Source organism: Mesoplodon mirus (genome assembly GCF_964341445.2).
Source record: "Mesoplodon mirus genome assembly, chromosome: 3".
In the NCBI taxonomy this organism is placed as follows: Eukaryota; Metazoa; Chordata; class Mammalia; order Artiodactyla; family Ziphiidae; genus Mesoplodon; species Mesoplodon mirus.
The window spans coordinates 21,000,249-21,026,781 of NC_138978.1; the positions used below are offsets into that span (position 1 = coordinate 21,000,249).

At 49.2% G+C, this 26,533-nt stretch overlaps 1 protein-coding gene across 1 annotated transcript; it reads right to left on the reverse strand.

Annotated features, from left to right (window-relative positions):
* Positions 1 to 62: 62 nt before the first annotated feature.
* On the reverse strand, positions 63 to 20,016 carry LACTBL1 (lactamase beta like 1; the record flags this gene model as incomplete). The annotated part of the gene is made up of 7 exons (XM_082612112.1): positions 63 to 1,044; positions 3,101 to 3,206; positions 7,516 to 7,754; positions 8,773 to 8,930; positions 10,977 to 11,086; positions 12,288 to 12,423; positions 19,996 to 20,016. The coding sequence occupies 7 exons, from the start codon at positions 20,014 to 20,016 to the stop codon at positions 63 to 65; spliced, it is 1,752 nt and encodes a 583-aa protein (XP_082468238.1).
* Positions 20,017 to 26,533: the final 6,517 nt, after the last annotated feature.

A 26,533-nucleotide genomic window follows, 5' to 3' on the forward strand; every position in this document is an offset into this window, starting at 1 on the left:
TGCAGAGCTAGGATGGAAAGCTGCCAGGCGAGAGAAGGGGAGGCTCTGAACAGAGCCCGGGGTTACTGGGTCTTGAATACCGGCTTGCGAGACAGCCGCAACACCCGGTACGTGTTGAGGCCCGGCACGTCGAAACCGGGGGAGAGCCCGTGGTGGTCCAAGGGGTAGAAGTTGACGAGCTGCCCGTGCTGGGCCTCGAGGGACAGCCAGGAGTCACCCAGCGGCAGCGCGCACGGAAACTCGCGGGCCACATGCAGCTGGAAGACGCGGCCGCGCAGGTGGCGCAGCGCCAACGTGCGGAACGCCGGGGGCACCAGCGCCTCCACGCGGGGCCCGAACTGGCGCAGGCGCAGCTCGCCCGCCGGCCCGGCGCGCACTTCGTAGAAAGTCAAATTGGCAAAGGTGAAGTAGCCGGCGAAGGGTCGCGCGCTGGGCGGCGGAGCCGGGCTGAGCGTGGCCTCACGAAGGGCCCTCTCCATAGCCGGCAGGAGCACGTCGTAGGCCTGAGCCACCAGGTCAGGCCCTGGCGGCCTCGGCCCCGCCAGGAGCAACACGAGGCCCAGGCGCAGCGGCGGCACCAGGGAGAAGGTGGCGGCGTAGCCGTCCAGGTCACCGTCCTTGCGCACCACGCGGTAGCCCTGCTGCGCGTGGAACTCCCACGGTGTGCCAGTCTCGTTGGCGAAGTAGGCTCCCGGGCAGGCCAGCAGCGGCGCCAGTAGTGTCTTAGCCGCGTCGGGCCGCAGAAGCCGCTGGGGCCTGCTGCCCAGGAGCACCATGGCCAGCTTGGCCAGGTCAGCAATGGTGGAGTACATCTGGCCCGATGGGCGGTACCAGCCCAGGTCGTACAGCGGCGCCGGCCGCCCGCTGCCATAAAAGCCAGCTGCCAAGCGGGCACGCACAGGAGGTGTCAGATCGAAGCCTGTGTCTTCCATCCCCAGAGGTTCCAGCACGTTCTCCAAGATCCAGTGCTGGTAGTCACCCTGGGCAGTGTGGGCTGCCAGGACATGGGCCAGAAGCGAGAAGGCCAGCGTGCTGTAATGGCATCTGGAAGAGGAGGGGTGGAAGCTAGGATGCAGCCTAGGATGGACATCTCCAGGCCCTAAATAAACCCTTCCCACCTGCTCAGACTGTCTGCAAAGCCATCAGAGTTTCACTGGACTGGCTGGACAGGGAAGGAACCTGCTTCACTGCATTGGAGATGGTCAGACCCAGCAGAGACTTCAGAGATCACTGAGTACAACTCACTATTCTACCTCTGGAAAAAGGAAGGCCCAGAGAGGAGCAGAGAATTGCCCAGGGTCACACAGCAGGTTGGAGAAGACCTAGGCTTGGCAATGCACCTGGGAAAGTGGTAAAACAAATCTTCTTGGTCCTTTACATTTTAGTATAATTTACTTTATCAAATGGAAAACTAGAGTCTCAGACTGGTAGGGTCGGGTGGGGGGATAATGATAGTGATCATTTAGCCCATGGACAACAAATAGGAGGCAGGATTTCACCCCTCCCTTGCCAGACATAAATAATCCATAAGAAGTCTCCTTTCTTTCCCAGAGCAGATGCAGTTTCAGAATCTCTAAGATAGTGACTCAGGGGACTTCCCTGGTGGCTCAATGGTTAAGAATCTGCCTGCCAAGGCAGGGGACATGTGTTCCAGCCCTGGTCTGGGGAGATCCCACGTGCCGAGGAACACCTAAGCCCATGCACCACAACTACTGAGCCTGAGCTCTAGAGCCCGCGAGCCACAGCTACTGAGCCCGTGCACCACAACTACTGAAGCCCACACACCTAGATCCCATGCTCCACAACAAGAGAAGCCCACCACAGTAAGTCCGTGCACCACAAGGAAGAGTAGCCCCCGCTCGCCGCAACTAGAGAAAGCCCTCACACAGCAACGAAGGCCCAACGCAACCAAAAAATAAATAAAATAAAAAATAAAAATAAAATAGTGCCTCAGAAAGGCACAAGAATGGGTGAAAATGCACAAATCCTTTTAGATATTCCTGAACTCTAGCCCAACCTCCTTTTTTTTACAGATAAGAAAGGTAAGGTTCACAGAGGCAAATGCTTCCTCCAAGGTCACTCAGGAGGTTAGTGACAAAGCTGGAAGGAGGACTCTAGCCTACAGACGCATAAGTTTTACCTGGATTCTTTCTTCCCTAAGAGAAGTGGGGCCTCAGGTTCAGCATTTGGAGAAAGAGTGGCAAATTTGGAAAAAGAGTACTGCCGGGGCTTCCCTGGTGGCGCAGTGGTTGAGAATCTGCCTGCCAATGCAGGGGACACGGGTTCGAGCCCTGGTCTGGGAGGATCCCACATGCCGCAGAGCAACTAGGCCCGTGAGCAACAACTACTGAGCCTGTGCATCTGGAGCCTGTGCTCCGTAACAAGAGAGGCCGCGATAGAGGCAAGCGCACCGCGATGAAGAGTGGCCCCTGCTTGCCACAACTAGAGGAAGTCCTCGCACAGAAACGAAGACCCAACACAGCAAAAATAAATAAATTAAAAAAAAAAAAAAAAAAAGAGTACTGCCCAGGTCCTGGAAGGGGACATCTGAGGCAGGGGAGTGCCACTGCCCTCTGTCCAGCTCCACAGCCCCACTGCTCCAGAAGCTGGGCTTCTCTGTTCAGTGGCTGGCTACACCAGCTATCCACTCCCTATCTCATCAGCATCCCATTTATTTCCAGCACTTGGCAAAGTCTGTATTTATCTTGTTTATCTGTTCACTGATAAGAATGTTCACTGTTCACTCAGAAGAATGCAAACTCCACGAGGAGGGACCCGGTTGGATTCGTTTGCTGCTATATCTCAGTTTAACCTATTCCAAGCACAGAGTAAGTGTTCAATAAATGTTGAGCTGATTAATGGGAAAAACATGAGATTCAAACAGGACTGGATCTGGGCCCAGCTCCCTGCTGCCTTGCTCTGCCATCCCTCTATGGTCCTCAGTCCCCCCAGCTGTGGAACAGGGGTTGTCATCAGTGATCTGCGAAGTCTTTCCTGGCTCTGACCACCTAGGATGAGGTGACACAGGTTCTCTCCCAGGAGGGGTATGTCACCTTGTGAGGTTTCTAACATTGGTAGGGCATCAGGGCTCACTGCTCACCTGGTTCCTGGGTCTGCCACCAGCACATCATCCTTGAGCAGGTTCAGGGCCTCCTGGGTGCTGCCCCTCCACAGCAGCGAAGTGGAACGGAGCCTTCGGGGCAGCCCTAGGGAGGAGCAGCAGTCAGACCTGCTGGGTCAGCTGATGGTGGGATGATGGGCCCCTGGCTGTACCCCCTCCCCCACCTTCCATGAGTTGAGAGATAACAACAAAATCACCTTAAAAAAAAAAGCTCTAGCATGGACTCTAATCCTGCCTGTGTTTCATTGGGAAAGCCATTTAACCTCTCTGAGCCAGAGTCCCCTCATCTGTAACATGAGGGAAATAATTGCTATGTCATATGGCTGGTGTGACGATTTGGTGAAATCAAATGCTTAGCATGGTTCCTGGTCATAGTAATTGCTCAAAAAATAATTGTTATCATCAACCATAGATATTTGATTCCATAAAATTCTTGAGGTCACTGCCCAAATAGGTTTTGTGGAACTGGCTGCTCTGGCCACTTGGAATTTTCTGTTTATTGGATGTGACAAGTATTGAAAGGATCACAGGATTAGGATTCTTCCCACCCATTCACTCAACAATAGTGTTCAAGCATCTCTTTTGTGCCAAAGACTGTTCTGGGTACTGGAATTCAGTAGTGAACAAAACAAAGTCCCTGCCCATGTGGAGTCTGCATTCTAGCAGAGGAGACAGCCAAGAAGCAAATAAATATTCATGCTGTGGAGGGAAATAATTCCATGTATGAAAGGAGGGATTGTTATTTTATACAGAGTGGTCAGAGGAAGGCCTCACAGGGTAGGTGACCCTTGAGCAGGTGAGAACTCGAGGGGGTGAGGGAGAGAGCCACACAGCTCTGTGAGGAAAGAATGTCTCGAGCAGAGGAAAGAGCAGGTGCAAAGGCCCTGAGGCAGGAATCTGTTGGCATGTTTGAGGATCAGCAGGAAAGAGCCAGTGTGGCTGGCAAGGACTGAGAAAAGGGGAAACTTTGGAGGTGAGAGATATTTGGGGTGCAGGCACCAGATCCTGTAGGGTGCTATAGGCTACTGCAAGGACTTGGCCTTTTCTCTGATTGAGATGGGGCCACTGTAGGGCTTTGAGCAGAGGAGTGATGTGATCTGACATATATCAGGGTTGCTCTGGCTGCTATGTGAAAACAGACTTTGGGGGGCAATGGCAGACACCGGGAAGCCTGTAAGGAGACTTGCAAAAATCCATGTCTAAAGGCTGGTGGATTGGATGAGTGAGGAGTGGTTGGATTCTGGACATATTTTGATAATGGAGCCAACAAAATTTGCTACTGGAGGGGATGTGGAGGGCGTGGGAGTGAGAGAAATTAGGGATAACTAACTCCAGGCTCTTGGCCTGAGCAGCTGGGGGATGGAGTCCCAAGTACTGGGTTTAAATTCTGACTCTAACACTTCTTGCTGTGTGGCCCAAACCATATGCTTTACCTCTCTGAGCCTCTACTTTCTCACCTTGAAGTGGGCTGAAGTACCTGCAGTGGTTTCCCTGTGAGGTGTTACAAAACTTAACTAAGAATGGATGAAAAGCTCCAAGAATGGGAGAAAGCTCTAGATTAGGGTGAAGGTCAAACATAAAAGATACTGGGAACGTATAACAGAGTCATTCAAGCAGCTGCATGCACAACTGGTGGGCTTTGGGACACGTAGGGTGAGCTTTTTTGTTTGTTTTAGGGAGGTTGCACTTTTCTTAATTAATTTATTTATTTTTATTTATTTTTGGCTGCATTGGGTCTTCGTTGCTGCATGCAGGCTTTCTCTAGTTGCGGCGAGCGGGGGTTACTCTTCGGTGCAGTTGTGGGCTTCTCATGGCAGTGGCTTCCTCTTGTTGCAGAGCATGGGCTCTCGGTGCACAGCCTCAGTAGTTGTGACACATGGGCTCAGTAGTTGTGACTCGCGGGCTTAGTTGCTCCGCAGCATGTGGGATCTTCCCGGACCAGGGCTCGAACCTGTGTCCCCTGCATTGGCAAGAGGATTCTTAATCACTGCGCCACCAGGGAAGCCCGTGTAGGGCGTTTTTTAAACTGACCACAAACACAGAGCCCTGTGCTGGGTCCCTTGGGTACAGCTGAAGAAGAATCCACAGTGTACCCCTAGAGGGAGCCCTGGGGTCAGGTTATAAACAGGAGTGTATTTAATAGGAGGCTCATGGAGCAAAAGCCTCAGAGCCTCTCACCTGTATGACGGCTTCCAAGGCCTGTATCCAAGTTTGAATTTATAATATTGTATTTTTAAAGAGGACCCCCAAATTATATCTATATCCGGCCTCCATAAGCCTAGGTCTACCCTTGGCTGTAATAACCAGAGCTACATTGACAAGCACCTGCTGTGTGCCAGGTACTCTGCTAAGTGCTTGACATTCATTAGCACATTTAATACAGCAAAATAGCATGAACCAGTCCTTTTACAGAGGAGTAAAACAAGGCTCAGAGAGGTTACATGACTTACCCAAGATCACACAGCTGGAATTAATTTCAGTGCTCATGCCCTTAGCCACTAGGCCGCCCTCCCCCAAGGCTCTGATCCTGTCCTGCCTGGACGACTTCAGGAGGTTCCATTATCTGGCAGAGCCTCAGGTTCACCATCTGCTAATGGGAGTGCTAACCAGCCATGTCCATAGACTGAGACCTCAGGCCTGAACGCACTTTGTAAAATGGTGAAATAGTAGGCACTTATGATGGATTCCTACCATCTAGAGTTGATGGGTTGGTGACTGCAAATATGAACAATAGAAGGCATTTTGGGGTGGTGCAGCTGGTGCCTGCCTTCTCCTCCTAGGCTGGGTCAGTCACCATGCAGCACAGCCCCCCTCCCACCCGTTCCTGCCCAATTCCTGTTCACTGGCTTTGTCTTCCAGTATCCCAGCCTGCCCTTCCCCTTCCACCATGTAGAGTTCACCTTGGCTTGTTAGCACATCTTTTATTATCATCATTATTATTATATAATTTGTTTTTAATAACTAATTCATTTACATGATTCAAAAGTCCAAAGACACCAAAGGGAATACAATGAAAAATTTTCCTCCCACTCTTCTCCCCAGCCACCAAGTTCCCCTCCCTGGAGGCAGCCCTGTGATTCAATCCCTTTCCCTTCCAAAAATATGTGATACACATTTTTATATATATACCTGTATATATATACACACACATAATATATGTGTATATAGATATATATGTTATATAACAGGTACATTACAAATGGATTATACATATACACATTATATGTGTATATATTATTTATTCATATGATAGCTACAATATATGCTGTTATGAGCTTTTTTACCCACTTAAGATTGTATGTGCATCTCAGTACACAAGGCACGTTATCACCCATTTTTTTAGGGCTACAGTAGTATCTGATTGTATAACTGTGTCATAGTTTATTTAGTTACTCCCCTATTTATATTTAGGTGGTTTCAATCTTTTTTTTCACTATCACAAACAGTGCTGTAGTGAGTAACTGTGTACATACCTCATACCGCACATGTGTGAATACATTTGTAAGAGAATTTCCTAAAAGTGTAATTGCTGAGTCAAAGGATATATACATTTTTGTGACAGGTATTACCAATTGCCCTCCACACAGGTTGCACCAATTTTTTTTTCTTTTTTTTGGCTGTGCAGCGCAGCACGTGGGATACTAGTTCCCCTACCAGGGATCAAATCTGTGCCCCCTGTAGTGGAAGCACAGAGGCTTAACCACTGGACCGCCAGGGAAGTCCCAAGTTGCACCAATTTAAATTTCCACCACTGATGTATAAGAGGGCCTATTTCACCATAACTTCACCAACTCAGTACACCCACCATTATGGCCTTTACCAATCTGATAAGAGGAAAATGTCTCTCAGGAGATTTAATGTGCATTTATTTTGTTATGAATGAGGTTGAGCATCTTTTAATATTTTTTAATATTCTTAAGAGCCATTTATATTCCTTTTCTGTGAACTGTCTGTTCTGTTCCTATCCTTTACCCATTTTTCTGCTGGGTTCTTGGTCTTTGTAATGGTTTATATATTAAGGGAAATTAACATATAATTGTAGAATATATATTATATTCAAATTATATATAAAATATATAATTTGTAGAATTGTCAACAAATATTCACTTGTTGACTTGTTGTTGATCTAATAAGCAGATCTTGACCTGTCAGCTTGCTTTTGACCTTCCAACAGATCCTCATTTGTCCACTTGACCTAAATTCCCAGGTTTCACCTCAGCTTTTAACTCACCCGATCTTTCTACCCCTGGCCCACCACCCAGGAAGGATGAGAAGGAGCTATGGCCAGTTCAGGAAGCAGAGAGTGGGCCCAGCCTGGCTGGATGAGAACTGCTCCTTGGTTCCCCTACCTGAAATGGTTTGGGCTGAGCTACATTAAGTTCAGAGCCACTCACCTGAGAGCTGGCTGGCCATCCTTCGGAGGGTGACGGGTGAAGGCCTTGGGGCTGGGCCCACCTCCTCCAGACCATCCATCAGGCTCTTTTGTTCGGGGGCTGATGCCATGCCCAGTGGGTTGTTAATGGTGAAGGTGCCGGCGTACCGCTCCAGAGGGTCATCTAGAGAGGCCACGATGCCCTCCTCCCACAGGCGGTACAGCATCAGCACGGGAAAGATCTTGGAGATGCTGGAGATCCTAGACAATGTGGGGGGCACAAGGGTGCAGAGGGCATCCTGTTGGCTTCACAACCCACCTCCACCCTGCACCCCCAGCCTCCAACTTTCTAGTATAATTAGGAAAGCACTGAGTCCACCCTTATTCAGCATCTCAGACAGAAATCCACCAGCCTCTGTAGAATGCCTTTGGGATGCTTGAGAACTTACCAGGGGCAGTGGGGCTGGGCCAGATGGACACTCTCGAGCACCTCCCCCATGCCAGGCCCTTCACCAGGCACTTCCCTCTCTGGGACAGACCTGGATTAGGATCCTATCTCTGCCTCTCACCAGCTGAGTTGCCTTGGGCAAGTGCTAGACCTTTCTGAGATTCCGTTTCATTGTCTGTTTTATGGGTTGTAGAAAGGATCGAACAAGACTGTGCTTGCAAAGTGCCTGGCAACACACCTGGAAGGTAGTAAGTGCTCAGTAAGTGATAACAAATATAATTGTTGCCCTGTGCCTGGCACATAGCAGGTGCAGTGTGAATGGAAGCCCTGCAATCCTCACAGTATCTCAGGGAGCAAATGTGTTCACTTGGTGCTGTGAGCTTTGAGGATCCTACAGGCAGCACCCAGGAGGGGAGACTCTGGGTGTGCAGCAGATTGTCCCAAGTTGCTTCCATCTGGGCCACCGCTGCCAACTGGCAGAGACCCAGGTCGAGGGCCCAGGAACTGGTTACGGTTCTTTAGTGTCACGTGGAAGGGTTTGGGACATTCGTGGGACATAAGGGAGCCTTTTCTAGTTTGGGAGGCATTAGGATAAGGGCTCTCCAGAAGAGATTCCTTCCTGACTTGTTACCACTGTGGTGTGACGTTAGACACTCACTGGTCCTCGCTGGACCTCAGTCTCCTCATCTATAAAATTGCCAAGACTTAATAAAGGGCCCTGGCAGCTAAGACCCCCAGTCATGATTCTCTTGAGTCCCCCTACCCCCTAAGTCCCCCTTGTCCTACCACCCTTCGCCCCCTCCACAAGACCCTGGTGGTCCCCCAGCTGACCGGTACATGGTGTACTCATTGGGGGGCCCAGAAGCTGGGTCTGAACCATTCTTCCTCCCAAAGTTCCCGGTCCAGAGCACAGTGTCGTTGTGGATGACAACTGCAGACATAGCAGCCAGGCCTGGGGCAGACAGTGCCTGGCGCAGGATCCTGTCCACCTTGGAAGAGAAGAGCGGGTGGCTCAGAGTACAGGTGCAGAGACTGGCCCCTCTCCCCACCCACAGGCCCCATGTGGTTCTGTACACCGTGCCATTCACGTACCACACCTTGTACACAGCACCCCCTGCCTGACTCCCCTCCATTCTCTCCCCCTAGTGGTTGGAAGGGAGCCCAGTGAGCCTCCAGACCTCGGGTTCTCAGACCGTGTCCCATGTGGTGGGGACCCCACCCAGCTGCAATCAGAGTAGATCGCCTGGAAACTGTTCTGTATATAAGTTTTCCTCATAAGACTTTTGTTCAGAGAAACATTTCCTTGAAAATACGTAAGAGGAAGGAGGGGTTAAAACCCCTGATCTAATCAAACCTGTGTCTGATGCCCTAAAAAACCTCCAACAAGCTGAGTCTGACCCCCTAGTGTTGGGGAATTCAGTATTTATAGAGGGCTCCTAACACTGTCTTTGAACATTTATTGAAAATACCTCATTATTTTCAGTTATGTAGTATAATGATGGTGATTAACAGCTAACATTTACTGGACATTTACAACATGCCAGACACAGTATAAAATGATTTTCATACATTGTCTCACTTAATCCTCATAAGTCATTGCTGATTTCTCCCCATTTTACAGGTGAGAAAATTTGAGATATGAAGTGACTTGCCCCGGTGGTTAATGGCTAGTGGAATCAGGATTAGAACCCTAGGCTAACTCCAGCACCTCCTTGCCAAGAGATTTTACATTCCCTGACTTGAGCTCAGTCTACCTGTAGTTTCCACCCCTGCACTAACTTTGCCTCTCTGTGCCTCAGTTTCCTCCTCTTTAGCTAGGGATTCACAAGGTGGTAACATAGAGAAGTTAGCACACTGCGTGGCACGTACCAGGTGCTCACTAGAAGGCTGCTATGGTTATTATTGTTGCTTTATTTTTTTTTAATTACTCTGACCCCTGGGAGCCAAATAGCACGCTTCTGCTCTCTCTCCTTCACAAAAGCTTTTTGTGTATTTGCAGGCAGTGATTATGTCTCTCTGCACTGGCCCACGCCTGCTCTTACGTGGACACATCACCCTCCTTCCCTTCAGCTGTTCCTCGGATGAAGTTTCAAACCATCTCCCACCATCACCACCAGGCTGCTGCACATACACTTCTGACCTGTGTGTCTCCTAAGGTGAGTGACCCAAGTGGGTAGGGTCTGAATGGCAGAATGGCACAGACAAGAGCTGGCTGACAGCCCCCTCTAGTGTTAAGCCATTCTGCAATGGTAAAAGTTGTGTTGTGGGGTCTTTAATAATCTTTCAATGGCCTCTGTGATCCTCTCCCATCTCATCTTTCTCCACCCCCACTTATGGCCCCACCAGACTGAATTTCCTCTCTGTATATGCCTCATACTGACTCCGCTGCCTCTGGGCCTTTGCACACGCTGTTCCCTCTATCTAAAGCACACCCTTCACACCCCCAAGCTCCCTCATTATACACACACATATCCTCTGGGTATCTACTCCTTGTTCACCTCTCAGTTTAGACACCACTTCCTCCAGAAGCCTTCCCTGACCCCAAGTCCAGTTCCTTTGTGTCACCATGTACCCTAAACTTTCTCTAACCTCACTCTTACCCCTGTGTTATACATGTTTACTATCTTGACTGTTCCAAGACTAGTAGCTTCTTGAGAGCAGGACAGTATCTTCTCCTGCCATAACCTTGGTGTGTAGCGCAGAGTAAGTGCTCAAGAATTATATGTTGGGAGGCATGCCTGGTGGTCCAGTGGCTAAGACTCTGCGCTCCCAATGCAGGGGGCCTGGGTTCGGTCACTGGTCAGGGAACTAGATCCCACACGCTGCAACTAAAGATCCCGCATGCATGCCACAGCGAAGATCCCGTGTGCCACTACTAAGACCTAGTGCAGCCAAATAAATAAATTAATTTAAAAAAAGAAGAATTATATATTGAATGAATGAATGAATGCCACTACCAGCGCAGAGGATATGCCCTCCCCTTCATCAACCGGGCCTAGCCCACACAGCCAGTTCTCTCCTGGGTCATCACTGACCTTTTTCAGGGCCTCCTTCAACACGGGGAGGGGGTGGGCCAGGGGCACAGGCTCAGGGTGCTGGGGACACATCCTCATGGGGGCAGAAGTCACCTCTGGTCCCAAGGAACCTGGAGGGAACATCACATGGTGAGTGGAGGGCAGAGATCAGGTTAGTAGTCTAGGGGCCATCGCCCACTGGATCTTCTCCCACTTCTGGGTGATCTCAGGAGGCAGTGGAAGGTTTAGAGAAGAGTGGTTCTTGTACTCTTGGGGGGTTCTCACATCCTTACCACCCCACACTGTCCTTAGAGGATGCAGGGAGGTCTGGAGGCCGTTGTGATGGCCTCACAGGCTGAATCCTGCCCTGCCCAGGTCCACACCTTCCCCCTGCGGTTCCAAGAAAGCCACACACCTGGACAAAAGTAGGATGGGACTCAAACCCTAATGCCCGGATGCACAGCTCTGGGGATGAAATGAGTTGTTCCTGGTGGTTTAAGCCTGAAGCCTAAGTGGGGCCCTGAGTCCACTTCTCCACCCAAATATATAATCAGAACTGGAGAAAGGGGAACAGTAGAGATGTGGCTGAGCCTGCCCCACAGAGCTGGAACTTGTCTAAGTCTGCTGACCACATGGAGGGAGGAAGCTCGTCATGCGAAGAGAGAAGGGCTACCAACAGGCACCTGTGGCCTGATTGGTGTCTCGAAGGCCAAGCAGCAGGTAGTGAGTGTGGGACTGTGCTGTCTCCTCTTGGGCATGCTCTGCACTTTGCCCCTGGCTGCCCATGGCTGGTGTCTTGTGGTGAGGCTGTGCCAGCTGGGAGGGCTGGCCCTAGGGCATGAGCCTGGCGTTACCAGCAGTGGTGGTTCATTTGCTGAGCCTTGACCAGCCCAGGATGGAGAGACCAAGAAATGGCAGCTGCTGTCCATGGACACGTGGACATGTTCCTCCCAGGGTCTTAGATATAGCTGGGGCAGTGCCTTTAAAGGGAGGTAGGGCCTGGAGATCCCACCTTGGGGGCCAAAGGAAGAGCAAGAGAAACACTGTTTGCACTTTTGGGGGGACCCTGAGTTTTACCCCTGAAGTCGGTGGCTTAAGGAACCCCCAGTGGTATTAGATCCTCAGTTACTACAGAAGGGCATCGAGGCGCAGAGGGGTCACATGACTGGCCTGAAGATGCACAGTTAGTGAGAGCTGGAGTCAGAATGGACGCCAGGGCTTCTGAGTCTGAATCTTATGGTCCTCCCTCCTGCCTCAGATCAGGAGTGGCAGCTCAAAGCCCACGGGGACCTCCGGGGATGGGGGGAAACTCAAGGATGTTCCTGCACTCACCGGTCTTCAGCTTGGGGAGGTAATACTGCCACAGGAAGCAGCCAGTCATGAGCACAGAGAGCACGAAGAAGAAGCTGCAGGAAACCGGGAAGAGCCACTTCTTTTTCACTTTCAGCAGGCTGAGCTGCCGGCCAGCCTGCAAGGGGAAGGACAAGGCACACCCCCAAGGGGGTCAGCAAGAGGGAGGAGAGAGGGACCCCTGCCCTGGCCCCTCCTATGCCTTAGGTTCCCCCAGACATCAGGAGAGCCCACAGCTTGGGGTAAGTTTCACACCTGTAAAACCAAGGGCCTTCCCAGTATTGCCCCTTCAACAGCTCTGCCCCATAGGTACCTCTGCACCTCTGTGCCTTTGCATAGCCTGTTCCCTCTGCTGGGTGTGCCCTCTCTCTCCTATGTACTTAGTGGAACATCTAAGACCAGCTGAAATGCCACCTCCTCCATGAAGCCTTCCCCAACTCTCCTCACCCAAGTCCCGAACAGGGCACTAGGCACAAGCCTCCGTTGTGGTGCAAATCCAGCTTTCTCTCTAATACAGTTGTTCTACAACTGTTAGCTGATCCACCTCACGGAGTGTGAGTTCTCCAAGGGAGAGGCCACTTCCTCACTCTCTGTCCTCCACAGCCTCTGGTTTATCCTGGTTGCTCGGTACATGTTGTGGGTCCTGAGAACACAGAACAAGTCTTCCCAGGAGACTCGCTTCGACCCATGCCTCGCCAAACACCCGCTTTCCCAAGCCTCCACCAGCGGTGTGTTCTTGCAGCGGGCCTGCGTAAGGCTCCCAGTGTGTGACTGGTGTCTCCCAGCTGTGGCTGGTCTCATCGCCACGCCCCCCATGTTTCTCTGCCAAGTGAGTATAAAAACCGTTGCAGTGAAAAGGACCTGCCTGGAGAGCTCAAGAAAGGGTGGAGCTCAGAGAAATGGGGCCTTTTCCTCAGACAGGTGCGGGGGCTGAGCAAGTGCAGCTTGGGAGGTGGGCGAGGGCAGGAAGCAGGGAGCATAAGACGACGAGACCAAGGCCTAAAGTCCAAGAGAGGGAGGAGGAAGAGGCCGCGTGGGGAGGCGGCAAGGGATCTAAAGAGAGAGTGTGTGTGGCAACCTGGCCCCCAAGAAGAACCGTGTATTCCCTCACAGCCAACTTAGAATCCTGGAAACACAGTACCACCTCCAGTGAGTGTCCCAGACACGGCGCTAAAAGCCTTTTAAGAGGCGCATCCTGGCACCCTGGGAGGTAGGTGCCCTTAGTGCCCTGATGTTACAGATGAGGCTCAGAGAAGTTAAGTGACGTGCCCAGGGTCACACAGCTAGTTGCACAGCTAGCATTTGATCTCTGTCTCTGGCCTGCTCAACCAAAGTTCTGGAAGAGCCTTCACAGGCATTTGTTGGATTTTCTCATTTCCGGGTCGGCAAACTGAAGTTACAGGAAGGAAAGGACTTGTCTAAAAAACAATAAACATCATATGTTGAGTGCCAGGTTTAAGCCTGGCCCTGTGCTATTCACATAACAGGTATTATCTTACCACATTTCATAGTCTGTTCATGAAGTTGGTTTGGGAACTTTCATTTTAGAGGTGATCAAATGAAGCTCACAGAGGTTAGGTGACTTGCTCAAGGTCGCAGAGCAAGGCAGTGGCAAAGCTGGGATTCAGATCCAATCTGCCTGACTCTCCACCTTTATGTCTTAATGTGTCATGTCTCTTTTGAACTATCTTCATTGCTGCTGTAACCTAAATTGTGATGTGAAAGGACTCTTCCCTGGTCTCCCCTAATCCTTCTCTGTCCCTCCTAGAGGGCCTGCAGAATGAGAGAACTGGGAAGGAATTCAAGATTCAGGACCCTTTTCCCAGGATTGAGGGCCCTGTTTCATTTATTCATCCTTTCAACAACTCTATATTGAGCATCTACTAGATGAGAGGCACTGTTCCAGGCCCTGGGGGCTCAGCAGTGTACCAGTATCAGAATTCCTGCCCTCGGGGAGCTAGCATGCTGGTGTTTAAGACCTAGCTCTCCTGGCCAGCCCAACTCTGCACAATCTCTCTGCTGTGCTCAGTGGCTGACCTGTGCTCAGGGCGTGGTGAGGATTTGCTGAGTGAGTGGGTGAGAGTAGTACAGATCATCGAAGAGTGAGAATCAGCCAGCTGCTGGAGAGCTGGGTCTCAAACTCGGGCCTCTGAAATGTTCAGTCACAGAAGATACCCTTGCAAAGCAAAACCCACGTTCAAATCCAGGATACATCACCCAAAGACCCATAAAACCTTTGGCAACTCCCAGTTTCTTCATTTGTAAAGTAGGAAAGGTAATACCCTTGCAAAGTTGTTTTGAGACAAAAAACATAGAAAGCACCTATGTGAGGGGCAATATTCTAAGGACTTTAATGTATATTATGCACATTAAATCATTTAACTCTCACAATATCCCATGAGACAGTATTATTATTACCACTAGTTTACAAGTGAGGAAGCTGAGTGTCATATATGCTAAGCCATTTACCCAAAACCACACAGTATTATGTGGCAGAACTGGACCTTGAACCCATACAGGGTGGCTCCAGAATCTGACATCTTTAACCACTAGGCTATCTCTACTGACCCTGGTGAATGAGATGACATATGCTCACACAAAAATGTGTACTTGAATGTCCATAGCAACATTATCATAACAGCAAAAAAGTGGAAACAAACCAAATGTCTATCAAATGATGAATGGGTAATCAAAATGTGGTATATCCAGTGGAATATTATTTGGCCATAAGAAGGAATGAAGTAGTACAACATGGACGAACCTTGAAAACATGGTAAATCCAGCCACAAAAGGCCACATGTTATATGACTCCATTTATATTAAATGTCCAGAATAGGCAAATCCATAGAGACAGAAAGTAGATTAGTGGATGCCAGTGGCTGGAGGTATAGGGGAATGGGCAGTGACTGCTAAGGGGTAGTTTTCTTTTGGGGGGTAATGAAAATATTCTAAAATTGATTGTGGTGCTGGTTATACAACATTGTGAATATGCTAGAAACCACAGAATTCTACACAAAATTGGTGAATGTTATGGTATGTGAATTATATCACAATAATGATTTTTTATAATAGTACCTACTTGTATCCAGTTGCAAGGATTAAATGAGTTAATATTTATAAATCACTTAGAACAGTGCTGGGCACATGGTAAACACTATATAATGCATTAGCTATAATTGAATGCCTACTATGTGCTAGGCACTGAGCCAGATATTAGAGATATACTGATAAACAGGGAAAAAATGTTTCATACCCTATTGGGGATTACACTTTTCGGAGGAGGTGGGTATTAACCAAATCTTGCATTCACTATTCTTTCCCCATCTCCCTTTCCAAGGGCTCCTCCTTCCCCTCTGTCCTACAAACATAGTGTACCTGGCTTCCCTCCTCCTCTTTCCTCAGTACACACACAATCCCTAGGTGACAAATTACCAAATCAGAAGTGGAAGAGGGCTACCACTACAGATCCTACAGGAAAGTATTGTGAACAATGTTATGCCAATCCATTTGACAATTTAAATGACACGGACAAATTTCTTGAAAGACGTAATTTCCCCAGGTGATCTCAAGGCACAAGGATACCAGCCATGTGCTAATGATTACTGATTCTGCAGCTTCTGCCCAGCTCTCTCCCCTGAACTTGAGACTACCATTTTCAACTGCCTACCAGATATTTCCACCTGGAAGTCCCCACACCTCTGAAACCAACATACAGGGCAAAACTTGCTTATCTTCCCTCCTCCTCCTTCTCTAATATTTTCAACATCACTTTATGGCACCTGCTTCCACCAAGTCACCCAAGCTAGAAATTTCAGGGTCTTCCCCTGGTCCCTCCTTGCCCCTCAATCCCCACCCCCAGCCATTCACCAAGCCCTGCTGGCCTGTTAAGTTCATGAAATATTTCAAGCATAGAGAAGAATAGATGGAGAATATAATGAGCACCCACCATCCAACTTTGTTAAATCTTAACATTTTACCGTATTTTCCTCATATTTAAAAAATACTAGGGACTTCACTGGTGGTCCAATGATTAAGACTCCGTGCTCCCAGTGCAGGGGGCCTGGGTTCGATCCCTGGTCAGGGAACTAGATCCCACATGCCGCAACTAAAAATCCCACGTGCTGCAACCAAAGATGCTGCGTGCTGCAACCAAAAAAAGGAAAAAAAAAAAATCCTGCGTGACACAACTAAAGACCTGGTGCAGCCAAATAAATAAAATTTTTAAATAATAAAAAATTTTAAAAATTAAAAATACTATGTTACTTATTTAGTCTGTTGTCTATTCATCCCATCCCATTAGAAAACAGGGACTTTTTTGGTTTCATTCACTGTACTATTCCCAGTGACTAGAACAGTCCCTGGAACATAGCAGTCCCTAATAAATATTTGTTAAATGAATGAATGCATGAAAATAAAACATTCTAGGTAGAGTTGAAGCCCTCTGTCCCCTTTGCAGATCTCAATCTTCTCCCCCCTCCCCACATGTGGCACCCATTCTGATCTTGGTGTTTACCATTATCATGCATGTTTTTATTCCTTTACTATGTGTTTATGGATCCATAAGCAACACATAGTATTGTTTTTCACATTTTAAAACTTAAATAAATGATATCCTACTGTATTATCCTCCTTCAACTTACTTTTTTTCCAATTTGATACATGTAGTTCTGGATTATCCATTTTAACTTCTATAGAGTATGCTGGTTATGACTATACTTCATAGTGTAATAGTTAGAGCATGGACTCTGGGGCCAGGCTGCCTTAAAGACGTGAGTATTTTATACATTTGAGTTGGGAGTGAAATATCTGGGTGGTAAGATATGGCCATCTTCAGCTTAACCAGATACTGTCCAGTTGCTCTCCAAAGTTGTTCCAATTTATACTTTCACCACCTGTGATTCTCATTCCTCCTTTTAGTTTGCATTTTCTTGATTACTGATAAGGCAGTGAGTGTCTCCAGCACCAAGATCTTGGCTTTGATGCCTGCAACACCTGGCACTCCACCTGGCTCTGGCAGGTTCTCAGGAAGTATATTTTGAACTTTATGTTGTCCTGCAAGTTGAAAGACTTGGGTTCAAATCTCAGCCCTACCTCCTGAGTCAGTTATAACTCTGGACAAGTCCCTTCCCCTCTCTGAACCGCCACTTCTTTAACTGTTGGAGAGGGCTGGGTTATTTACAAAGAGTTTACTTTTACATCTGGAAACCTCATTTGACTTCAAAAGTATCTTCCAGCTCTAGAATTTAGGGTTCACATTAAAGCCATTCTTTTTTTGTTTTGTTTTGTTTTTGTTTTTGTTTTGCGGTACGTGGGCCTCTCACTGTTGTGGTTTCTCCCGCTGCGAAGCACAGGCTGCGGAGCACAGGCTCCGGACACGCAGGTTCAGTGGCCATGGCTCACGGGCCCAGCTGCTCCACGGCATGTGGGATCCTCCCGGACTGGGGCACGAACCCACGTCCCCTGCATTGGCAGGCAGACTCTCAACCACTGCGCCACCTGGGAAGCCCTAAAGCCATTCTTTATTCATAATTTCTAAAGATCGGAAAAGTCCCTCAACTGGTGAATGAATAGACAAACTATGGTACATCCACGCAATGGAATACTACTCAGCAATATAGAGGAACAAACTATTGATATACTCAATCATGTGGATGAATTTTAAATACATTATGCTAAGTGAAAGAAGCCAGACTCAAACGGCTACAGACCATAGGGATTTTCCTGGTGGTCCAGTGGCTAAGACTCTGCACTCCCAATGCAGGGGGCTCAGGTCAGGGAACTAGATCCCACTTGCCACAACTAGGAGTTCTCATACCGAAACTGAAGATCCCACATGCCACAACTAAAGATCCCACATGCCTCAACTAAAGATCCGGCATGCAGCAACGAAGATCTGGCATGCCACTACGAAGATGTGGCCCGCAGCAACAAAGATCCCATGTGCTGGAATTAAGACCCAGTGCAGCCAAATAGATAAACAAATAAATTTAAAAAACATTTTTTAAAAAAAGGCTACAGACTTTATAATTCCATTTTCATAACACTCTGGACAAGGCAAAACTTCAAGGACAGAAAACAAATCAATGGCCACCTGGGAGTAGGGATGGTATAGACTACAACAGGGCAGAAGGGAATTTGGGAAGGTGATGAAACTGTTCTCTATCCTGATTGTGATGGTGGTTACAGGGCCATATGTATTTGTCAAAACACATGGAGCTGTACACCTAAAAGAGTGAATTTTAATGCATATAAACTGTACTTCAGGTTTTTTTAAACGAAGCCATTAAAGATCCCGAGAGCATTAGGTTGTCTCCACCTGGGTGTCAGAGGAGTGACACCAGACACAAGTCTGTGCCTCAGCCGCAGGAGTGAATGGGGAGGCTCTCTGGCATTGCCGTGGGTTTGTGTGGGAGGGGAGTAAGAAGGTGCCCCTCTTTGAGCATGAGCAAAGGGCCAGTGGGGCAAGCCCTGTGAGGGTGCCCTAGTCGAGGGCAGCCTGATCTCACTTAACAAGTACCTGTGGCACAGCATCATCCTCTCATTTTCAGGAGCAGAATGAAATTCACAGATATTCGATGACTCAATGAGGTCATGGGCAGTGGATGATGGAGCTGGGATTCTAGCCCTGTCTATGCATCCCCCCCACCCCAACATGTGACTGGGTTCTCTGCATCCCCAATGTGCAGCCCTCCTCTGGGGCCCAGCCTCATCCCGTGTCTGTCTCCAGCCTCAGAATTTATTCCAATAGACACAAAGGTGGGGTCAGTATTTAATGTCGAAGGTGCTCACCAGCTGCTCACATTGACACTTGCAGATGTCACTTGGCATCTCTCCCCTCTCTCTTCCCAGCTGGAAAACGCTGGCGGAGGGGTTGCTCAGGGAGATCCAGGCTCTCCCAAACCCCACCCATAACGCGGGCCACCCAGCTCCTTCCCCTGGTGGTCTGCAGCCCAGAAACCTTCACCTTTTTTCTCCCGACTGGCCACTCTGGGACAGCACTCCCTGTCCAGTCATTCATTCAGAATACAATCTCCAGGATCTGGCTGTGTGCTGGGCACAGTGCTACGCCCTTTGGCTAACATCTGTCCCTCATGGAGCCGGCAGGATGGTGAAGAGGTCAGACACAAGGGCTCTGGGGCCTGGGACTTGATTCTGGCTGTGCCCTTATTAGTTGTGGACCAATGACTTCCCCTCTTTGAGTCTCAGTTTCCTTGTCTGTATAATGGGAATGGCCATCATTCCTACACCTCATAGAATTTAAATGAGGGTAAATGAGAAAATGCATTCAAAGCCCTTTGAAACTAGCTACTCACAGACTGGTAGCTAGTGTGGTCATAATAATTTCTCTGGGAGAGAGATGTAAACCGATCATGTCAGAGGACTCTGGGGGCTCTGAGGTACCCATGAGCTCAGCCTCGGGGTGGGAGGGGGAGGAAAGCTTCATTGAACAGGTAGTTGGGGATGAGTTGGGGGCACTCCAGTCAGGGCCCTTGAGACAGAAAAAAAGAAGAGGATCTGTTTCTGGTTTGTTTTGAGAATTTGATGAGTTAATACACAGCAAACACTTGAAATGGTTCCTGGCCTGCGGTACAAACTCTAGAAACGTTAGTGATGACAATGAAGGTGATAGAGGGGTGATTTATGATTTAGGTCAATGTTTGAAGCAAGCCTTTGTGGGGCTATGCCTCACCTGGGTCTTCATTCTCTCCATGGCGTGGAAGATTCCAGCCCCTTGAGGAGTCAGCTCTATAGCCCAGGAGACCCTGTGAACAGGAAACTGAGTCAGTGCAGTGAAGGCAAAGAGAGGTCCTGGAGGCTGGAAAAGAGAGGAGGGGGCTGGAGAAATGCAAGAAGACAAGGATGGGGGATTTGCACCCAGAAGTCCTCGCTGTTTCCCAGACACTAATGCACCTTCCCATGTTGTTTCCCCATCAGACTATGAGGTTTTCTAGGGTAGGGACCATGTCTCCATTTCATGAAGCTCCACCTCAAAGGCAAGGGGAAACAAACTCAAAAAAACCCCAACTGTACAGGTCTGCCCAGTCTGTCCTGATTTCAGCACTCAAAGTCCCAGACCCCTCAGTCCAGGGGAAACTGGGACAATTGGTCACCCTTCCTGCCATTGCCTCTGCTTCCAGCTCCTCCTCCTTCTTCAAGCCTCAGAAACAACCCTGTCAGACCCGTGGGTGCTTGGTCCCAACTCACCCTCTTCTGGAAGACTCAGGAAGGACGGGGCAAATCAGACCCAGCCATGGTTGGCCAGTGCCTCTGGGAGCCCCCGTGTTCCAGGGGACAGGAATGACATCCTGGGTTCTGAGGCGCAGGCTTCACCCAGGCTCCCCAGGGGCTGGCAGATGTGGTGCCTGATTTCCCAGCGCTAATCCCTCCGTGTGTCTTACGCCATAGGGATTAGTTGCTGGGGTCCCCGAGCAGCCGGGAGGGGGGCACATCTGTCAGGGGGACTGTGTGGTGCCACGTGACCCAAAATGCTCCAGGCTAGCGGGCAAATGTATGCTCTCTCCAGAAGGAGTGTCTGCCAAGCCCAGTGTGCGTAGGAGAGATGATGGGAACTGCCAGGAAACAGCCTCGGCCCGACCCACAGGCCTCCCAGTCCTGCCATCCCCCACACCAGCTCCTCAGCTACCTCTGAGGAGCCCTGGGCTCCAAAGAACAGAGTTTGAAGACCACTGGGGTCAGCCTAGTTGTTACATATTAGGATAACTCGGTTCAAATGCCAGTTCTGTAACTACCTGTGTAGCCTTGGGCAAGTCAGGCCCTCTTTGATTTTTCATCTATAAAATGGGGATGGTATCTATGTTATTGTGAGGATTAAACTGCAATGTGTATGCAAAGCAGGTAGCCCAGGACCTGGCACCTAGTAAGGGTTCTGTTAAGGTTAGCTTCTTTTTATTTTATTTATTTATTTATTTATTGACTGCGTTGGGTCTTCGTTGCTGCGCACGAGCTTTCTCTAGTTGCGGCGAGCGGGGGCTACTCTTCGTTGTGGTGTGCGGGCTTCTCATTGCAGTGGCTTCTCTTGTTGCGGAACCTGGGCTCTAGGAGCACGGGCCTCAGCAGTTGCAGCATGCAGGCTCAGTAGTTGTGGCTCGTGGGCTCTAGAGCACAAGCTCAGTAGTTGTGGCTCACAGGCTTGGTGGCTCCGCAGCATGTGGGATCTTCCCAGACCAGGGCTCAAACCCGTGTCCCCTGCCTTGGCAGGAAGATTCTTAACCACTGTGCCACCAGGGAAGTCCCAAGGTTAGCTTCTTTTTATAACTTGGGTTTTATGCCACAACTTTAGAAAGTCACTATCCACTGATTTTAGTTGGCACAAAAGAGAAAATATATTTGCCTTCTTGGCACCAGATATGGCTGCACATTGGAATTACCTGGCGAGCTTGTAAAAACCACTAGTCTGGATCCCACCACCCCAGAGGTCCCCAGGGGTGCGGCCCAGGGCATCACGATTTTTTGAAAACTCCTCAGTGTGTGGTTAAGGTTAAGAATCATTGCCCCAGACCACTGTGTTTCCATCTCATTCTAAATGAATGTAGGAATAGCCTGGGGATCAAGTTAAACTGCAGGTTCTGAGTCAGTGGGTTAGGGTGGGACCTGAGAGTCCATTTCAAACAACTCCATTCTGGTTTGTGGACCACAGTTTGAGGAGCAAGCCTCCTCTGCAATTCAAGGATTGCGCCAGCTTCTACTTCATTATCTCAATAGAACATCACAATTGCCTCCCAGCCATCCTGTGGCTTGAATTATTCTATTTTGCTTTATGCTCAGGGTCAAGTATGTGAATGGTGGAGACAAGACTTCTGAATCTTTTTTTGTGTGTGTGGCTGTGTTGGGTCTTCGTTGCTGCACGTGGGCTTTTTCTTTTTCTCTAGTTGCGGTGAGCGGGGGCTACTCTTCATTGTGGTGCGCGGGCTTCTCATTGCGGTGGCTTCTCTTGTTGCAGAGCACGGGCTCTAGGCACGCAGGCTTCAGAAGTTGTGGCACGCAGGCTCAGTAGTTGTGGCTCGCGGGCTCTAGAGCACAGGCTCAGTAGTTGTGGCGCACGAGCTTAGTTGCTCCACGGCATGTGGGATCTTCCCCAACCAGGGCTTGAACCCGTGTCCCTTGCATTGGCAGGCGGATTCTTAACCACTGAGCCACCAAGAAAGCCCAGACTTTTGGATCTTATTCTGTATCCCCCAAGGCCAAAAATCTGGGCTGACCGGGAAAAGGGGCGTGATAAATTAGAGAAAGAAGAGATCTGAGGAATTTTGTCCAAGCTCCACATTGTATGGCTGGTGAAAGAGACTGTGAGAGGGAAGACGAATTGCCAAGGTCACACAGAAAACTTAGTGACAGCAATGGAACTGGAACCCAGGTTTTCTTTCCCATTGTAGCTGGCTGCTTTGTTCATCTTTAGTGAGGCTCTGAGCAGGCTGGGCAGCCTGCCTCTGGGTCACAGATTGAATGCAGACAGTGTGCCCCATATAGATGTTTACTGCCTTCTGTGTTACCCCCTGTGGTCTTCACAACAATCCCACGAAGCAGGTTTTATTCTGTCCCCCTTTGACAGTGAGGAAACTGAAGCTCTGAGAAGTGAAGTCCCCCGGAAGTGGCAGCACTGGGATTCCAACCCACGAGTCCTCTCTGCTTCCCAGACACTAATGCATCTCCCATGTTGTTTCCCCATCAGACTATAAGGTTTTCTAGGGTAAAGACCACGTCTCATTCTGGTTTGTGCTGCCAAACCAGGGCTAAATATCTGAATCAGTTAATCCACTCCAGGGTTCTGCATCTCTGCTGACAAGGACCCTCACCCCCAGGACACCAGCTCCTCTCTGGGAGTTCCTCCCTTGCCCCTTTCCCCAGCCCCAATGCAGCCATTTCTCTCCACCCAGACCAGCCCCTGCACTACCAAATTTAGCCAGACCAGAATCCATATCATGTCATAGAGGACAATGGCCACACAGTGGCACCAGATGCCCACATGTAAAAGCTTCCAGCCTCCTGGAAAGGATCATTTATTTAATCATGGAATGCTTCTCTCTCTCTAGGCATTTGTCCAAGGGCTTTCCATCCATGCACCAAGATAATCCCCGCAACAACCGCATGCATTCATTCTCTCTATAGATGAGAGATCATATTAGTCATTTGCTTAAATAACCTTCCAAGGCTGTCCACTGCTCTATGGAAAAATCCAAATTCTTACCTGCATAGTCTAACCCTACCCACTGGACCCTTAAGTCAGACTGCTGGGATTCAAAACCCAGCTCCACCACTTATTATTTATGTGACCTTGGTCAGACTTCTTGGCTTCTCTTGGACCTCAATGTGCTGATCTGTAAAATAGGGTAATGAAATAGAACCTACCCCCTTGGGGTGAAAGTGAGGATTACATGAGATAAGACACCTAAAGCACACAGTAAGTGCACACAGTAACCACTCTGATTACCATTAGACTTGGAGGGCTCCCCCTCACAATCCCATGAATCTCTCCTCTCTTCCCTTTTCTCCATCTCTCCTTCTCCCCACTTTTTTTTTTCTACTTTTACTCTCTCCCCTGCCTCTCCACCTATTCTAGCAGGGACAGCATGTTAAATAGTATATTAGAAAGCAATACATGCTATGGAAAAATAAGTAGAGCCAAGTAAGGGGAGGTAGATTATAGTACTAAATTGGGCGGTCAGGATGGCCTCCTTGAGAAAGAAATGTTTAGCAAATCACCTAAGGGAAGTAAGGGAGTTAGGTATATGGACAACAGAGGAAGAGAGTCCATGGTAGGGTCTTAGGGTGAGAGTGTACAGAAAAGCAAAGAGGCCAGTGGCTGATTAAGTGAGGGACAGAGTAGAGGCGAGGTGGGAAAGGTAGCTGGGGAGCCAGGTCATGGAGAACCTCCCAGGCCACAGGAGGGACTATGATTCTCACGCTGAGGGAGGTAGGAGCTGTTGCAGAGTCTGGAGCAGAGTGGCATGACCTGACTTTTTTTTTTTTTTTAATAAATTTATTTATTTATTTATTTTTGACTGCGTTGGATCTTCGTTGCTGTGCACGGGCTTTCTCTAGTTGCAGCGAGCGGGGTTACTCTTCGCTGTGGTGCGCGGGCTTCTCATTGCGGTGGCTTCTTGTTGTGGAGCATGGGCTCTGGGCATGTGGGCTTCAGTAGTTGTGGCACACGGGCTCAGTAGTTGTGGTTCGCGGGCTCTAGAGCACAGACTCAGTAGTTGTGGCACACGGGCTTAGTTGCTCTGCGGCATGTGGGATCTTCCCAGAGCAGGGCTCAAACCCGTGTCCCCTGCATTGGCAAGCAGATTCTTAACCACTGTACCACCAGGGAAGACATGACACATTTTTAAAGGAGTCCTCCGGCTTCAGTGTTCAGAGCAGACTAGAGGGCAAGGGTGGGAGCAGAGAGACCAGGGCCTTGTTCAGCTGAGAGATGGTGGTGGCCTGGTGCACCCAGGCAGGGAGAATATCCAGACTCTGCATATGCTTCAAAGGAAGATCCAATAGGACTCGCCAATAAATTAGAGCTGGATATGAGAGAAGAAGAGAGGAGTCAGGAGCAGCTCCAAACTTTTTGGCCTGAGCAACTGGAAGCTGGGAATTGACTTTTACTATGAGATGGGGAAGCCTGCAGGTGGGAGGGGGTTTGAGCGGAGGGACAGAGTTCAGGATTGACTGTATGGATTTTGAGATGTCCGAGTGAAGGTGTGAAAGTAGGCAGTTGCACATTTGAGTCTGGGACTTAGAGGTCTGTAACGAAGACACAATTTAGAAAATCATTGACATGTAACAGGAGATGATATTTAAAGCTATTACCAAGGGAGTGAGAAGGAGTAAAGAAGGGATCTGAGGACTGAGCCCTGAGGTCCAGGAGAGTACTGGGTGAAGTACTGAGTACTGGGTGAAGGTGAATATCACAAAGTCACGCAGCACAGGTGCAAATGGGGCTTTACTGGAAAAACTTGGAGGCAGAGGGTCAGCCATTGAATGAGGCATTGGGTTGTCCGTCCAACCTCCTGTCATCATGTGGAGAGAGATATGGGGGTCAGGGCATAGCTGGAAACGTCCTGGAATGTGCTCCAGGAGAGGGACCCCTCATCCCCTTCACTACTTTTTTTGGCAAATGTGAGGTCAGTCTTGCAAGTAAAGAAGACGTGATCTGAGCTCAGGTACCAGGGGAATTGTTTGCCGTGCTGAGGGCCCCTGGAGACCCCAGGGGAAGTAGAGACCATGTGGAATCATTTCTGCTTTGGGAAGGGAGGCCCCTCTGGAGCCCACCTGCTATCTCACTTCTAGGAACCTGGAGTGAGTACCCAGGGTCTTCCAGTAAAGTCCAAATTGTTTTTCCAAGGTCCACCCCCCTGACCTAGGGGATCCTGAAACATAAGCCTGCCAAACGGGCATAGAAATCAACAAGGGGAGAAATCAGCTGAGCTTATAAGGCACTTCCAATGGTGTTGGCAATGCTGGAGGAGACATTAATGCTAGAGGGGGGCCTGGAGTAATAGTACAAAGCCCGTTGTGGAGGCCTGAGCCATCTGGCCATGGAGTCTGTGCCAAGCCTGGGGAGAGAGCCCCAGGTTCAGATGGAGGAGTGGTCTGCAGGCATTGGACTTGCTCCTACAGTAGCTGCATGAGCTTCTTGACTTGTCTGAAGGTGTTAACCCAGAAGCAGCAGGAGATATTGGCCAGTGAGTGTGGTTACTCCCCTGGTTGGCCAGCAAATAGTCCAAAGCTATGTGGTTATATCCTCAGCTAAGGATTCATGATAACCTTGACAATGAGAACCCTGGCTGTCCCCATAGTAATTTCCTTTCTATGGTTCCACCTATCTAGGGGAGGAAAACCTGCATAAAATACGGAAACCCATGTACTTAATACCCAGGAGTGTCTTGTCAATGGTACCAGAGGCTGGTGCTGGGAATGTTGCCTTGCCCACAGATCTTGGGTTATTATGAAGGTTGATATGCGGGTGGCATTATGTCCAAGGAGAAAGCAAGGAAGGACCTATATCTAGAGTACAAAACAGTTTTGGGGTTACAAAGCACACTGCTCAATATTCTTCCAGCTGGCCTCAATGTTATCCATGAAGAGGATGAGAACATGACTGTGAAGGCCCAAGGCACAGCAGCTGGGAGCAATGTCCTTGCCATTGTCAGAGAGTGAGATACCAATAAGGTCTCCCATAGCTGGGCATGGTGGGAGGGGGTAGGAATAGTATATTCAGT